Source organism: Juglans microcarpa x Juglans regia, chromosome 2D, assembly GCF_004785595.1.
Source record: "Juglans microcarpa x Juglans regia isolate MS1-56 chromosome 2D, Jm3101_v1.0, whole genome shotgun sequence".
Lineage (NCBI taxonomy): Eukaryota > Viridiplantae > Streptophyta > Magnoliopsida > Fagales > Juglandaceae > Juglans > Juglans microcarpa x Juglans regia.
This window is the reverse complement of record NC_054596.1, coordinates 39625557-39643275: the sequence shown is the minus strand read 5'-3', so window position 1 is coordinate 39643275 and position 17719 is coordinate 39625557. Positions and strand designations below refer to the sequence as shown.

The following is a 17719-nucleotide window of genomic DNA, read 5'->3' as shown; positions in this document are numbered from 1 at the left end:
GTCGCGTGCCATAACGATGTCTAAGGCCATTTCATCAGGGGTGTGGATATACGACACCATCCTCACCCCTTACATTGCCAACTTGGAAGTTTCGTGCTCAATTCTCTTGAACCAAATGCAAAAATCAAAGTGCTGTGGATAAAAAATAGCAACATTACTGAGTTCATTCAACTGTATCTCTTCAACATCTGATCTTATCTGTGAAAGGTTGGTGAGTGAGATCTCACGCTACAGGCGCACAAGCTCAAAAAACTACGCTGCGCCAACATGCTGGTTGCACTCAGTTTTTTTCGAGCCATTGAAAATGTTCAATGACTGATTCGGGCGATATAATTTGAAATTTAAATAACCAATTTATGACCATTTAATACAATAATGGATTACTTTTAAAATTATTTTTATTGTAAAGTAAATTTAACGGATCAGATGAAATCACATCAATTTGTGAGATTATTTTTATGTAATTTATTTATAGATGTAACAGTATTCTTTTCATAAATATATAGATGATAGACTGGCATTCGCATCTCTGAAGTTCTAAAACTAGTTTTTACTTTTTTTAGTTAAGGCTCTTGAAATCCATCACATCATTATCTATATCATTTAAATAATGGAGACTATCTCCTAATACCAGACAAGTTATTGAAATACAAAATGAATGCCGTTTAAGAAAAACATCTTTTGAAAAAAAAAGGGAAGACCACGTTAGGATTTTAGATGATTCATAAAATATGAAAACAGGCGACCCTAGGCATGAACGAACACCTAACTAGCTGCTCCTGTTATATTTACAACTTGATGTTCCTACTAGAATCATGCTTCTTCGGTGTCTTTTCTACCTGAAGCAGGATTCTTCTCTACGACGTTTTGACCACCATTTCACACATCAGTTCAAGGTATCAGCTTACTAGTTTTGTTGATCTCCAAGCATCACGACCTCCAGCCTCTCCAACCAGCAGGATAGATGGGAAATTTAAGATCCGATGTGTTTGACATTGGTCTCGATAGTGGGTTAGAATTGGATCCCATAAAAGAAACTGGACCCCTTTGCATGTATCCGATAGGTGGTCTTGGTTGCACAGGTCTCACAGTGACTGCATTGTGGAAACTATATGCAGGTCGCACTGTCTGGGTTGAAAATGGCGGATGGGCTGTGATCGGATGTGGAGATGGGAGCAGAGGGCTTGGAGGACCTGAAGAAATTCGGAACCATGACTTTGTTACTTCGTGATTGATCATGGTTACTGATGGTCGATTTGTCTGTGGAACTGATTGCTTGTGAAGCTCAACATCTGGCGGGCACCATTCAGGCATATCATCGTCATCTTCGTCAAAATGGTTCTTTGAACGTGGAACAGCAATGCTGCTGCTACCAGGTGTGGTAACAGCTTTAACTTGGGCTGCGTTTTGTTCTTCCACAATAGGAAATCCAGATGTCTTGCCATGTTCACCAAAGTTCTTTACTAGAATCTTCTTCTCCTCTAGAGTAAGCATTGGAAGATTTGAAGTTTCCAATCTTCTTTGATTGGCAAATAGCCACTCTACAGTAGGCACCATCCGCGGAAGGGATCCTTTCATGTTCGTAAATCCTTGAGAAGCTCCAAAATCAAATTCAGGAAGGTCGTCATCATCAGGTAGAGGTGCAACTCTGTTGACAACATCAGGTGGGAGGGACAAGATAGGCCTTTGAAGTTCCAAGCTCTGTTTAGGTCTCTCGGGTCCCAAATTGTGCATCTGAGGAGCTTCAACTTCCAATGACTGTCCCAAAGAATCCTGATGAGAGTCACAGTCAGAACATGATGTTTTAAGTCCCACTGAAACAGATAGAGAATTGCTTTGGAATGAACGTGTCGGCAAGAGTTTAATGACGGTGGAAGAATTATGCAACTCAAGTTGAATGTTGCTAGGCTTGATATTCTTGCTTTCAGAACTTTCACTTTTTATAATCTCAAGAGTGGTGCAATCTGCTCCTGACGCAACTGGGATGGATGCCTCAGCTGGTTGTGTATAACGCAAATTATTTTCAGCAACTCTTTGGGTAGAAGAGTCAGGTGGGGAGTTGACAGGGTGCTCGGTCCAGGAACAGTTTTGTTTCTCAGATTTCTTAACAGAATTTGCTCCCTTTTTTCGCCACACAATACAACCAATCAAGGAATCTTGGTTGTCTTCAATAGCAGCCATGCCCTTGAAGAACCCATGCTTAGCAAGTATTGTGATTATGGTCTCACTGCGAGGACAGACATAAAGATCAATACCTGGAGAGAGTTGTGCAAACCCAACTCTGTCCCCTTCTTTGTACCCTTTTGCAACCTGTCAACAGGAATGACAAGAAATAGAACAATCATCTGTCTATCAGAAAAAATTAAAATTATATCCATGATGGCTGCCGGTATTTTCCAAAAGTGTTCCCTTTCTGACTCACCTTTTTCATGCCTGCCAGTCCAGTTTCAGATGACCCTTCTTTCCAGCAAAGTGAGATTACCTGAAGATGAATGCTAAGATTTGTTATAACCTAGATTTCAAGGAACTGTATGATGTAAGATAAAAGTTTTCTGAGGTAATGCATCTGAAATACATCAAAGATATTGTTCATAGCGAATAAAATCAAGAATATTATATTTTATAGGCAACTAATACATAACTGAGTACTACTGGAATTATGTGATACATTGAGTTGGTCTCTCATCAACCTTCATAAAACTAAAGTAGCCTGATTTTTATCACTTAACCTGCCAAACTTTTCTTTGATCAGATTAGCAACCAAATTGGTTTTAATCAAATTAGCCAATTGATAGTTAATAAACATTTCCTTCTCTCATGCAACCAGACAAATCTCTAACTGTCCATACACCCACAACCCCTGTATATCTGGTTCACAAGTTTCTGTTATTCAAGATCTCTATGGTCCAAACTTCCAGCCAATGGTGGATCAAGGACCAGACTAGACAGGCAACTCATCCGTTATCTGCCTGATCCATGTCTACCCAAATCATTAGTGGCAAAGAGGTCAAATTTGCTCAAAGTGAAGCAAGGAAATTGGCAATTGGAAATTGGAAGCAATTCAACTCAAAAAAGAAATCATGACATCAAACTAAACTTTTCTTACAAAAAAATATATCAAGCACAATCATAACTCTAGTTTCTATATGATTACATACGCATGTACGCCATCTGTGTGGTTTTGCCATAGCACAACTTTTTTCCCATTTTTGGTAAGTAATAGCACAAAATGTCAGCAAATCCAAATGCTCAACAGAACGTTTGGCAAGATTGAACTTAAGATGTAGCCCACTCCAACACCCATCATCTTAATACAAGCCAACTCCTGGATCAAAAATTTGCCTTGAGGCTGTTGAAGGATGTTATAATTATTTATGTAGCTACCAACAACTCTATTTGACACCATTTACAGCATAACTCACTGCACCCAAATGTTTCCCTGACTTAGGCTGTAGAAGGATGTTATAATTATTTATGTATAGCTACCAACAACTCTATTTGACACCATTTACAGCATAGCTCTATATTGACATTCATTGGTATCCTTAATTTCCAGATTTTCCAAAATCACCCTATTATTCCTATCAGGAACTAAACATTAACTTTGGAAACTTCATCAATAACAATTTTGGCAACATTGGGGGTGGAGGTGGAAGAGAGGAAGAACCCTCCTCTAATCCTCCCAACGAACACATGAACAGCCACAATATATGTCAATGCCACCAAAATAAGCTTCAACATCTTTAATGTATATTCTTGCACCTCCTACAAGTCGATCCCTTTGGTCATAAATATCATCTATTCATATTCATATTCATATGATTTTTCTTTTCAGCCAATATGAACTTCATATAGTAATCATAAAAAACCTGCCCTTTGTCTAGTAGCTCTTCAGTTTCTAGTGAAGTCACCGCAGAGTATTTCTCTATCAGAACAAAAGCTTCAAAGTTTTCTGGAATGCATCGCTTTTCTATCCATAAACAACACAAAGCTCTTTGATTTTTTCTCACCAAAGCGAAGGAAAACCGCAATCCAGTTGCCTCGAGTATTAGTCATCATCAAGCTATATAAACAAGGCAGATTTTGACTTGCTTCCATAAATCTAATATAACCCTGTGAACATAAGTGCCTATTTCACAATGGCATGAAGAGGTAAGAGTACCATACCATTAAACCCCGGTTGCGCGAACGAGGGAGATCCTGAATATATTTTTCAAAAGCCTCTAGCCTCACTTTCCCTTTGACTTCTACAGATTCAGACCACTTGATATTAGGCATCTTCTCACCGCTACAGAAAAATAATCATCATGGACAAGATTAACAGTGAAATTTTTACCCTTCCAAGTTCCAACATTATACATACATGGTGGATGTGATGTTTGGTTGTAGAATATCATCCCAAAACAAATAGGAATGATCGTATACATAACATATTTGAGATGAAGTTCTATAGTGTGTAAACCGAGTATTTTTATTTTAAAAAGAAATCAAGAATGTTCTAATTGAGATTACACAAGGCAGCAGAACTTATGTGCAAGTATGCAATCCAAATGCCAGAAGCAATCAAAGGAAAGGGAAAAAAAAAAAAAAACCAGCTTTAAATCCATTCAGTCGATAAGAACTCAAAGAAAAAGTGGAAATTTATTATTCCACTTGAAATGAAACGGCGTGTGTAATACCCCCGATCGGATTGAGTAGGAAGGTGGTGAATGGATCCCACAATATTGCTTGAGAAGGTTAAATTCTTACTTAAACAAGGATAAAGCATTTTTTAGAAGGAATCCATTTGCCTTAGGATGTTAGTGTACATGCATTTTCTAGATATGGTGTTTAACTTTGACTGAAGCTGAAAGTGGCTGGCTTTAAAAAACATCAATATAATAGTGAAAACCCTATGCTGCTCACAACTTTTGGAGCGTTCACTTACTGCCATAAGAAAACATTGCTTCGATAAACAAAACAACTTATAGAGATTAATTTTTGTTGACTCCAAATGACAGTAGGCCTTATAACTAGTTCACAATGGTGTTTGGTGAAACCTGGGAGAGGAGGAAATGGTTGGGGGGTGATCGGTTTCAGTCTGCACAAATGGAGAAAGGCACTGGTTCTGCAAGCGATTTAGTGGAAGAGTTTCATCACATCGTAATAAGTTTCGTAAATTCTATTTATTTTCTTATTTTACATTCTCCATATCACTTTTCCTCTTGAAGACAAGATATCTCTCTTTTCCCCAAGTGATGCAATCTCTATCTAACAAATTTTGTTCCCTCCTTTTGCTGGAAAACAAAACTAAAAGGACAAGTGATGTTGATAAATCTAGGAAAAATAGTTTATCAATGAGTTGCAAGTATCTATTTAAAAAACTGAATATAAAAAAGAAATTGAATGAACCTCTTAAAGAAGGCAACCGCAACCACATTTACAGAAGAATTCAACTGAAGGGACCCATCCCAGAGCTTCTCAGCAACTGAAGGAACTACTTTTCTGAGAAGTGATTTACTTTTTTCATCAGACTTAAAAGAACCAGGACTTGGATAATGCCGAGTATCTACCTGCATAGGAGGAGAATCCCCATTTCTAGGTACAGTTTCTTCCAAGAAGGAATGCTTAGAATTGTCAACATCTGATCCTTCTACCTTATTCATGTTTTGCATATTTCCATCTCCTTGACTTCCACCCTTCTCTTTTTTACAGTTTTTAGTCAACCCTGTACTTAAAGAGCCACTGCCAAATGATAATTCACTTTGCAGTGACACATCATTTTCCTTGTGTCCAACGCATGAAGAAGAAAACAAAGAGCCTGTTCCAATATCTGAAATAACATTTACTCTGGGAGAATTTGAAGTCTGACCAATTTGTTTAAAATCAAAAGATTTCTTGATTTTGTAATTCATTCCAGCTTGCAAACCAGGACCACCAAACTCAGCCTTTCCTGCAGGTTCATCACAAGATTTCATAACAGACATTTTTTCATGCTCTCCATGAGCTTGAATGAACATATCACGAGTCTGGGATTGCCAGTTTGATTCTTTCAGGATTCCCCCATCCAAAACATGATCTGATTCCGAGATGGTACACTTTGTATCCACAGTTATTAACTTCCTCTTTCTTGATGACTCAGATGTTCCTGAGTGAGGTGTCAGAATCTTGTTCTCCATAGAGGCGCCCAGAAGACTTTTAGGTGTATGTGAATGCCCTCTTGTCTCTCATCATGTTGCATATGTCTGAAATCCAATACACCCAACAAACTTTATTAAGCCCAAATGATCTTTCTTCCTCTAGGTCTGCATTGAGGACATATAAAGCCAAGAAAACAAGAATCCACTGATTCTGGATTAGGCTGTAGGTAAATCATTGCGACAGCCAAAAGTTTCAACTTTAACAATTGGTCTGAATGACAAAAGCAACAGAACAATCCTTTTGTACACTAAGTTTCTCTTAAAAAGAAATTACTCTAGTCTGAGATCCAGAACAATCCTTTTGGACTTTCAGTTCTCTTAAAAACAAACAACTCCAGCTTTAGGTCATCCAATTTTTTTTTTTTTGTTTCCCTTCTATTTGTATCATTACTGAAGAATATTTCGTAATGTTTAAACTAATGCAGTAAGAGGTCTTCCTTTCCAATGTTTGCTAGCATATAGAATCAGATAATTAAAAAACAGCAGATCGAACATCTAGAGAATGTCTAAAGCCTAATACCTTTGGATCGATCCTCTATATGCAGCAAGCCAAAAAGTACCTAGCTACGGACTGAACCCTCTTGAGCAGACGACTTTGCCTTTAGAGAATAAATAGCATTTGAGGCTATGCCACCATTCTCGAACTGTGAGTAAACTCTTCAAGGCCTCAAACAATGAGAAACTCAAGACTTTGGATAGCTATTTTTACTTCTAATATTTTACTTCTCATTTCATCATGATCCTTCTCGGTTACTTTTTTTTTGCATTCATTTTCAGTTACCGAGGATATATAGTACTACAAATTTCATCTAGGATAGAAATCTCGAAGCCACTAAAAAAACGTTGGTATTTTATTTTGATTTTGTATTGCATCAACTTATAAGCACTGATCGAGCCAGCTGGTTTTTTCTCTCTTTTTTTTGTTTCAAGAATGAATCAGGTGATTGTGTAATCTCTACTCTCTCTTAAAGTCATAAAAAATGCATTGTTTCACAGCAGTGTCCACGATAAATATCTTTTATTTTTATTATTATTATTATTATTTTGCATGTATTGCCGACACATGATCATGTTTTAGTTACACCGGGTTAATTCTGGATAGTGATCCGTCATATATATATATATATATATATATATATATATATATAGTACTGCACAAATACATAATGGGATTATTTTGTTGTATTTTCTTTTGAAAAGGACAGTATCTCCAGAATATAATTTTCAGTACTTGCATGATTAATCAAATGAAAGTAATTTTTATTTATTTATCGACAAAAATATGGTTGTTCTTAAACTACTGCAAACTGGTTTGCAGTATTGGCTCATGATGTACTAAGGGTTCTAACGATCGATGTATATAAATATTTAAATAAACCAGCTACTTAATTACTATATGGTTCGAAGTTGTGTTGACGTTCTCGTGAGAGTCATGACGTGCATGCATGCATGGAAGTCCCATTTCGTAAAATTAGTCAGTCTCATTTTGACTGTTCAGTTCTTCTCAAAGCTGATTAGAAAGAAAAAATTAAAGAAAAGTACTTCTAGTCAGTCTCATGTATTCAGCCATTTCTGTATTTCATAAAGAGTTTTGAGATGGATGACGCATACATGTTGATTCCAGTTTCATGATCAATATCGGTCCTTTGATATGATCAATAGCACGTACGTGTGGAAGAACATGTTTAATTATATATTGCCAAACTTTAATATATTGAATTAATTTCAGGCCAGAGAGAGAGATCAGAGAGAGAGAGAGAGAGAGAGAGAGAGAGAGAGAGAGAGATCTACGTCCGTAACTAATTAAGAGTCTATATGATCATCATGTTAACATCAAGATTTTAAGACCATAATTACTTATATATTAATTGGTACTCAATATATATATATATATATATATATATATATATATATATGAGAATACATACAATCTGTAATCTTGGTATGCTGCTAATCTATCATGTTTTTGAGTCTTTATCAGATATGATATTTCAGTTTTTGGGCAACCTTCAAAATTATCTCGTTTGCCAATTTAAGTCAAAGAAAGTATAATGGGCTGCAAGTAGTCTAAAAAATGTGTCTTAGTCAAGTAGGCAGACCGATTTTATTCTATTGATCACAATATTATTACGTAGTAGTAGTAGTATTACTGTCGCTTTCAGTGGCTGAAAAATATTAATTATCTAGTCAAGTATGTTTAGTGCAGAAATTAGCTAGCAGCTAGATCGATGGCCTTCAAAAGTACTGCATGCTTTAATAAGTGGTTATTCTTGCAGCCTAACCAGATTTCAAGGCTGCATGCAAGAAATCTCTAGAAGATGATCTGTTATATATAGGAATCAAGAGTCTTAATTCTCCCTTGCAACCAGCTTCTTCAGGTCTAGCTACTTTGATCATTAGCTACTTTGATCAGTGTCAAAAAGAAAATGTAAGGATGGAACTTGATGGATTTTAAGCTTGAAAATACTTTGTAATTTCCTATATAGCTAGCTGCTAGTCAGTGGGGTTTAGAAGTAATTAGGATCATGACTTCCTGGATTGTAAGCTTTAAAATGCTTTGTATTTTTCTAGTTGTCAGTAGTTAGCCAGTGATCGATCTACCACATATATAATTATATTTGACACAACTTGTTTGATGGATTTAGACTTTGTAATTTAGCAAGCTAGTTGTTAGCTAGTCTTCTTTGGGGTTCAAGATCTTTTAGAGTAGGGTAGTTTTTTTTTTTTTAAAAAATATCAACAATTGCTTTCAATATAAATGACTAGGATCTTGCCACATCAGCGTTTTGTCAAACACTTCTAAAATACATTGAGTGCTGTAAATACTAAGTGAGCTAGGATGATAAACAAGCTCATGTTCATGTGCCAACCATTTAATTTGAAAGTACTGATTGAGATTTGAAAACTCTATACAAAAGACTACCACAAGAATTTTAGTTAGGTCCTATGTGTCAAGAGTTTTAAAAAATATTTAAATAGTAGAAAAAGCTCTTTAATGAAAAAATTAGGTTGTTTAGATGTTACATATTAAAGTATTTTTTAATCTCAAATAAGCTAAAAACTATGTTTAAGGAAAAACATAATTTTTTATGCCCTCAAACATGCTTTTTCGAAAAATCTGGAATGCAGTTCAAATTTTAAAAATGTTGTCAATGGGCGAAAATATCCATACAAGTTTCAGATAATTACAACTTTTAAATTTTTAAAGATATGATCATAATTTTTAAAAAATCAAATGATCATTATTTCTACCTCATAAATCATTTTTTTAATTTGTTTCCAAACAAATATAACATATTTGAAAGTACTTTAGACATATGGTTACTGCTTATGGAGCCTTGACTACCGCTTGGAGCCAACATGACTAATTTTGTTCCATTCTACAACATACATTTATTAATTATTATATGTCTCAATATTTCAAATTTAACAAATTTTTTTTTTTTTTTTTTGTAGCCACATCATTAGCAAGATGTAGGAACTTTTTTTTTTTTACAAATATTAGAATATTCATCAACAATTTTTAGACCTAATAAAAGGATATATAGTCATGGACGCACCACATGATTTTGTATGAACTTTTGGTAAAATTTGAATAGTAGGTTAATATTGCTCATTTAAGCAAGCATATATATTAATTCACCAATCCAAATCTTAATTAGCTTTGGCTAGCCTAGCATTATTATTATTATTATTATTATTATTTATGAAACAGCCCCTTAATTTCTGGCCTATACAAATTAATGGTCTATTGGCATACTTTAAAGTTATAATTAGCTCCATGCGTTCTAATGTTAGGATGGTGTGGCACCATATAGAATATGTTCGACGTGTAATACATCCCAAGCATCTCAATATATATTTAAAACTCCTAGGTCTTTTTTTCGTGGGAGGAACCCTTGCATGGGATCACTCTTAATTTCTTGTGATCTTATTTTTTTTTCCTCTACTTCTTGTGTAACACTCACGATCCCCTCCCGGCCCCGGGGGAGACGTTCTTCCCCACAACCCCCCCCCCCCCCCCCCCCCCCCCCCCCGAGACGTCCCTCCCAACAATCGATCGACCCCCAATATCACATGATCTCCATAAATCTCTCCTTCTCCCTCCCCGTTATCCGCTTGTTCCTCCATTTTCCATTAATTAATACATTAATCTTAATATATAATTCCCCTCACACATGACCTAGCTCTACCCTCTTCCTATATATTGTGTTTACACCACCCTATCTCCTCGCCAGTCACCCTATCATGCCTAATTGTCGTAAAAAACAAGGAGTCACTATTTTTGTTGCCCCATGAAGCTTGCAGACTAGAAGCTGGTGCAAAAACATTAATGCTAGAGGAATACTATGCATCAACCACTATTCATTCTCACACCTCACACCTATAGCTTTTTCATATAGTGTGGGGATTTTTTTTATAGGGTATAAATGTATTTTTCATAAGGTGTGGAGGTGCTTTTCATAGAATGTGGGATGTAAGGTGGTGAATAGTGGCTAATTCATGTCATTTCAGCTTCACTTTGAGCTCTGCTTCATGATTAACTATGTGGATAGAGTCAAAGACCAAAACAAACTCAATAATAAAATCTCGACTCCAATTCTGACTTTTGAAAATTAAGTTTTAATTATAAAATGTATGTGCATTAATTTGAAAAATAAAAAATCATAATCTCTTCTTCTCTTCAGTCTTCCAAATTTCTTTTTCCCCAAGCTTTAAACCCTAGCCATATTTGTTCGTGTGTGGTCCATTTTTGTTCCCTATTGTGGTTAGAGATCATACAATAAGTATTATTCTATCCCTGCCTCTCTCTCTCTCTACCCTCTCTATCTCTCTCTCTCTCTCTCTCTAGTTAGATGCATGCATTCAAGCAAAAACCTGATCTCTAACTTTGTTTAGCAGTAATTTGTCCCTCGATCCAAATTCTAGAATTCTTATTTAATAAGTATATATAAAGCCAGTTTAATGTCCATTTTTCATTAATTTTGATTAGTCACTAACTAAAAACTCCAACTTTGTTAAGCTATTGCCTCATCAATTAGGAGAGAACAATAACAACATATGCAACAAGAGAAGTGTATTCGGTTACTTACGGTGGATTAGACTCAAGCATCCGGCAAGTAGATCTAGAGCAACTAGGCATGCATTGACTTAGGTGCGGTTTGAATAGTGAGATGAGACGAGAGATGAGATGAGATGATTTTAGATGAAAATAGCTGAATAAAATATTATTAGAATATTATTTTTTAATCTTATTATTGTTTAAAATTTTGAAAAAGTTGAATAGTTTATTATATATTATATGAGAATTTGAAAAAAGTTATAATGATGAGATAACTTAAGACGAAACACTTTCACTATCTAAAAGGGGCCAGTTGATTAGAATTTTCTTTTGTTAATTTGTTCTCTTTGATTGTAAAAATTTCCAAAAAATGGAGGACAAAAACTAATTAATAATGGTATTAAAGTTGCAAAAGGATTTTCCATGCCACAAAAACTAATTATTCAAGAGGTTTTTCTAATATTATTTAGTGTTAGTCGTTTCAGATCTAGAAATTTGTTGATCAATTTGAAATTCAATGCCATTTCGACCACCAACATCAATAATTGACTGTAAAATTTGTTGGGGTCGATCGAGTTGCTTGACTTAATTCGATCCCACTTTGACATTGAAAAAGTAGAGTGGAGTTGAGTTATATCTAGTCAGAGTCCAAAGGAGCTAACTCCTTTCGGAGTCTTGGAGTAGTACTCTTCACTCTATTGATGAAGTTAGGGGTGCAAACAAGTTGAGTTAGAGCAAATAGTTAGTGGTCAAGTCTTGTTCATTCAATTTCTATTAATTCAAACAATGAGCGGGGCTCGAGTTTATCACCAAGTTACAATATTTTATGTTCATGAACAATTCATCTATTGTTCAAGCTTGTTTACAAGCTACTGTGTAATTTATCATCAAGTTACATTTTATATTCACGAACAGTTCATTTATGTTTTTGCTCACAAGCTATTGCGTCTATAACCAAGATCATACATTTATGTTCAAAAGCAGCTCAATTATTATTTGTTCACGACCTACTTAATTTTGACAAATTAACTTATAAGTTGAGTTTTTGTGAATATCTTTAAATAGTTTATATATACATGATATATCAATTATTATACTCATCAGGATTCAAATAACACATAATATCGGAAACATGATTTCCTATGATCCTTTCAAATATTTAAGATAATTATAAAGTTAAAAATTATACACTACAAGAAAACTGTTTATTTGTGTTCAGCTATATATTTCTTGCGAAAATGACTATTTCCTGCTAAAATGAGTTTGTTTTCGTCATAAATAGTCATTCTCATTGCTAATAATTCGTCACAAATGCTCTTTTTTTTTTTTTTGTAGTGATATACCATTAAAAGCAATAAATGTGAAGTTACTCAAGTTCACACAAGCTTAAACGAGTTCGGCCAAGCTTTATACGATTGTATCATTTAATAATCAATTATAATTTTGTATTAATAAACAGCCCATTTAATAAACGAATCGAGCCATACTCAAGTTTAACCAAGCAAGCTGATCTTGAGTGGCTTGTTGATTAGTATTGTTTATATTTATAGCCCAACTTAAATTCGTAGCCTAGCTCAAGCCTATTGCAAGCCATCCTCTTTTCTCCACGAAGTTGAGTGAGACAAGGTCTCAACAGTCAACACCATCACCAATATTTGGTGACTACAAAGCCAATCATCACCCCATATTTGGCTAGCTAGACTATTGACGATATATACTCGCTGGTCCAATCCGAAACCAATTAACCACAATTTAAGGCTTTTCATCGAATTAACCACTCATGATATCTTACCAAGCCTATTTTTCATTTCATGGAATCAAATTCGATTTTATTTTATTTTTTCTCATGCATCATGAATTTTCGATTTCATAAAAATTAAATCCTAATATAATATACACACGTGTTTGGATGCATACTTAAGGTTGGTTGTAATTGAATTAAGAGAAGTTGACAAGTACTAAGGTTCCCGGTTATAATTTATATATGTTAAGAAAATTTTGTTTTATATTTCAAAATTAACAAAATATAGTTAATTTATACATTTCAGAAAATATTCTTATTATGGAATTTATATTTCCCTAGCCTTATATATCTAGCTACTTACTGGACATTAGCTCACTCACACTCAATTAATCTATGATCATCAGTACCTTTCAAAGCTACAAGATGATCTCTCAAGTTGAGATTTTATGGTAAATTGTTGCATGCCTAGCTGATAATTATTGGAGAATGATCATCCTTATTAGCTCACTCACACTCAATTCTATAACCTTTCAAATTAAGCTACATGATTAGTTAAAAGGTACCCTTGAAGTCTGTCGATTTAACTGCCCTCCATCTTGTTTTTGAAATTTATTCAATTATATTAATGTTGAGTTTAGGAACCTATAAAAAAAATAATGTTAAAGAGTTTATAAGGAGTGTTGAAACAAGATTTTCTGCAAGGAAAGTGAACCTTTGGACTAGAGTATTTAAATATTATAGTATTTAATTGATTTCGTTAGCTTGAGAATTGTGGTACGTACGTGGTTCCTAAAGATCTAACTATATTTTGAAAAAATTAATTAGCAGGAAAAATTATATATTATGGCCATTGTGAAATAGAGTTATGCAAGTTGTAGTACATCATGATAGTTTGGCATGCACCATGCATGACCGTTTGCAGTTAATTCGGGCGTGACATTTTGTACTCAAACTAGAAATTATATACCGTAATATTATACAAAATAAACCAGAAATCAACTTTCAAGGAGAATTAAGCTTATAGCGTGACCTCCAATCGAATTAAATTCTCTCTAAATTCCCCCCCACCACTAGCTAGGTCAAGATACTAATATAGCTAGCTAGGTACCTGACATCAAAATAATATCCTATTAATCTTGTTCCCTATATATATACCAACTTCTCAAATTATATTTACCTGATTAATTCTTTTAGTTTTACATGAAAGGATCGATGTTCGTGAAAGAATCATGGAGGATTATATAAGATATATATGTTAATAGGAATAAAGGAATAATAATATTGGAATGGGAAATTACCTGGCAATTGGCTTTGGCTGCTATGGTATATATATAACATCTGGAAAGAGAGAATAACCGCGGGTTTAGAATATAAAATAATAATGCTACTGCTCATCTGTGACATGCAACTGTAGATAATGGTAATGTGTAAGGAATAATGCGTCAACCATGATCTTTTTCCCCTTTATTGTTATGAATTGATCATTGGGTTTTAATTTGTACTTGACTTAGATACAAGAAGTTCAGAGATTTTCTTTTATTTTCTTTGGGGTATTTGAGGACTTCTGCCACTTGAATGAATGCAGTACTACTACTGATGAACTGCTAGCTGCATCCATTTGGTTCAGTAATATATAATTTGCTTATTCAAATTTCAAACACAATAGGCCAGATAAAGAAAGAGATGATAAAAGGCAATAAGAATAGTACTTAACCATCCCATCTATACCAACAGTACATTATATAAAGTCTTCCACATTAAAAAGAAAATCATGAAGTCAAATTAGTAGGCGATACCCCAACGACAGCTTAAGTTCAAGAGCTCAAACTTGTCATGTCATCACAAAATACACTCATGCATACAAACGTAGATCATAAAATAATGCTGAATTTTACCAATTAAGACAACTAAAAATTGGTGCTAATCTCCTATTGACACGGCATATCTTGCTTCATGAACAGTTTATATGGTTAATTACGCGAAGGAAAATTGATCCAGAATAGAGATGGGTGTGAAAAATTAAGGTCTCTGCAATACCTTTCAAATGGGGGGGGAGGAAATCAGCCTACTCCAGCATTAAACTATTAGAGAGGAAAACAACTTCTTCTTCATAATGTCGAAGCTAGAAATAGGAACTAAATAATTAAGAAGAGTACTTCTAGTAAAAAGAGTACATAAAATATAACTTCGAGGAATTTTTACCACCAATTATGAGTTCTGACGAATTCTGGTCACTCGGACTCAAGCTATAATAATTAAATATATTGGTTTCGGCTGAAAGCTCCATATTTACCCAGGTAATAATCTTCTGATAATACTCTAAAAATTCCTTAGCTTTACCAAACAAAAAGTTTTGAGTAATTTAAGCGTTTAAAAAAACCCATTCTCGAAGCCCTTTAAAAAAAATAAAATAAAATAAACCGCCATTGTTGAAGCCCTTGATAGATTCTTCAACTAACCCAAAACTCAATGATCAAAGCACAATAAAAGACTCTTCCTCTTTTTTACAGACAATAATGTTTGCATGTGGATCTGAAGCAAATTTCTCTATACAGAAAATCCAAAACCAAGAAACCACAGAAATATATGAAGGGGGCAAGCAACAGCAACAGAGGCAAACAAAGAATTTCGTAATCGAAATTGCTCCGATATTGCAAGAAAATCGAGATTTCTTACCTGAGTTTGGTCCTTGCTGATGCCGGGAGGGGACGGACGGACGCTCTTTTCTAAATTTCTCTGATGGAATAGCATCTGAGGGTTCCGTACACTCGAGGGTAGCCAGCCGTGTAATACGAATACGGATGCAATCTTGGCCTTTGCTTTTAGGAGTTTGTCAGGTGTCACCGGCCTGGGAATGTTAACCTTACCCGCCTTGTCTCACCAAAAAGTGATATGCTTAGGGCTAATAATGATTATCTTACACTTCTAGAAAGAAAAAAAAAAAGAAAAAGGTAAGAAATTGAATTGAAAAAAATATAATGGTTAAATAAAAAAAATTAATACTCATGATTTATCTCAAAATTAAATTTCTTAATTTATTTTTTGATTAAAATCAAAAAAATTTATTTATTTTTAATTCTAAGAATGATCAAATTTTAAAATTTATCACTCGGTTAAATTTTGACATTTTGTTATTAGTCTCTAGGGTACCATTACTAATCAATGTTTGATGTGTATCACTCAACACGCCACGTGTGCACCATTTTTTAAAAGATATTAAAATAAAAATAAAAATATTAAAAATTTAATAAATAAAAGTAAAAACAAAAAAAATACACTAGAAAGTATTTAATAAGGCAGATGGTGGGTGGGACTCCGTATTTATAAGGTTTAAAATTTTAAATATATTTTTTAAATTAAATTATTACATGTGAATAATATGTTGTATAAGTCTTAAAATTGAGTTATTCTATAAGGGATCAACCGTGTTTTGTAATATTGTTCAAGTACATAGTTACGAAATAATATAAAGCCAACGGGCTGAGGATTTGGTCCGGACGAATATTCTTTATAATTACAATTCTGCAACAGGTATCCGACGTTGGGTACCTTTTGAAGAATCGGTTGACATGACTGATATTATTTTGTTTTAAAGAAAAAAGAAAAAAAATCGATTTCACAAGCTTGCCCATCCCAGCCAGTGCAAAAATGGGTCTCATAAATCAAACTCATCCCAGAGGCTGCTTAATGATTCTGTAAAAAAAATGGACTCTGCAAGAGGATACAAAATTCTAAAACCGCTCCTTGACCGGGGATGCAAAGTTGTCGCAGTGACACCGGACTTGCCATTTCTATTCAAAAACATTCTAGCCAAAGCTTGGTTTAATGGGATTAGGAGGGCGGAAAAGGACCCCGGCGAGATTCCGTTAACTTAGAATCTATCCAATCGAGACCAGCAGTTTTATACAAGTATGGAGGTGTTTACATGGACACCGATTTTATTGTGCTGAAACCTCTAACTGGGTTGAAGAACTCAATTGGAGCACAGAGCATGGATATGGAGTCCAAGCAATGGAGCAGGTTAAACAACGCATTCTTGGCGTTTGACATGAAGCATCCACTTCTATTCAAATTTATTGTTGCTTGGTGGTGTCTATGACAAAGACGAAGGGGAGTCTATCAGTTGAGGGCTACAAATGAAACGCAGCTTTGGGAGTCTATTTGCTTCTACAGGCTGCAAATGAAACGCAGCGTTTCTAGCGTCCATGTGGAGGCCCGGCTGTGTACGCGGGGGGTACTCCTCCCAAGTGCAAATAAAGTTTTTCTTATGATTATGAGTAATGTTAGATACAGTTTTAGTTCGAGTGTACACGGTTTGCATATTCTATTTGAAAAAAAGTGGGTGCACCATTAAAGAAATAATTTTTTTATGTGAGTCTTAGATTTACCTATTTTTTCAAAAGAAATATGTGGAACTTACACATTCTAGAATTGTAAATATTATTTTTCTATAATTATTTATCCCAAATATATTCCGTAATCAAGAGATTAAAGATGTAGGTAATATTCGGATCCATAAATGTTAAGATCCACATTATTTCACGACGACATTAGGAATTATAAAGGTCCAATTCAGTCTCCCTCTCTCTCTTGCGTATAATGGGTTTTGTTGTTCTTGGGCTCAGCCTATAATATAACGGCCCTCTTGCAATCAATAATTTTGATATTTCAAGTCCAGCCCATATTCGTTATGGGCTTCACGATGACTGAATGAACTGCCCATTTCGGCTCATT

The 17719-nt window shown here is 34.6% G+C and overlaps 1 protein-coding gene across 4 annotated transcripts; it reads right to left on the bottom strand.

Annotated features, from left to right (window-relative positions):
* Positions 1-642: 642 nt before the first annotated feature.
* LOC121250068 lies at positions 643-15845 on the bottom strand. 4 transcript variants are annotated; one of them, XM_041148990.1, is made up of 6 exons: positions 15662-15845; positions 14284-14323; positions 5392-6224; positions 4168-4288; positions 2423-2482; positions 643-2310 (listed from the first exon to the last, which is right to left on the bottom strand). In XM_041148990.1, the coding sequence occupies exons 3-6, from the start codon at positions 6156-6158 to the stop codon at positions 931-933; spliced, it is 2328 nt and encodes a 775-aa protein (XP_041004924.1). In that variant the 5' UTR covers positions 6159-6224; positions 14284-14323; positions 15662-15845; the 3' UTR covers positions 643-930. The 4 variants fall into 4 exon arrangements, with proteins under 4 accessions (XP_041004924.1, XP_041004923.1, XP_041004925.1 ...); XM_041148989.1 differs by having other exon boundaries at positions 5392-6284; positions 15662-15815; XM_041148991.1 differs by lacking the exons at positions 14284-14323; positions 15662-15845 and adding an exon at positions 6700-6823 and having other exon boundaries at positions 5392-6284.
* Positions 15846-17719: the final 1874 nt, after the last annotated feature.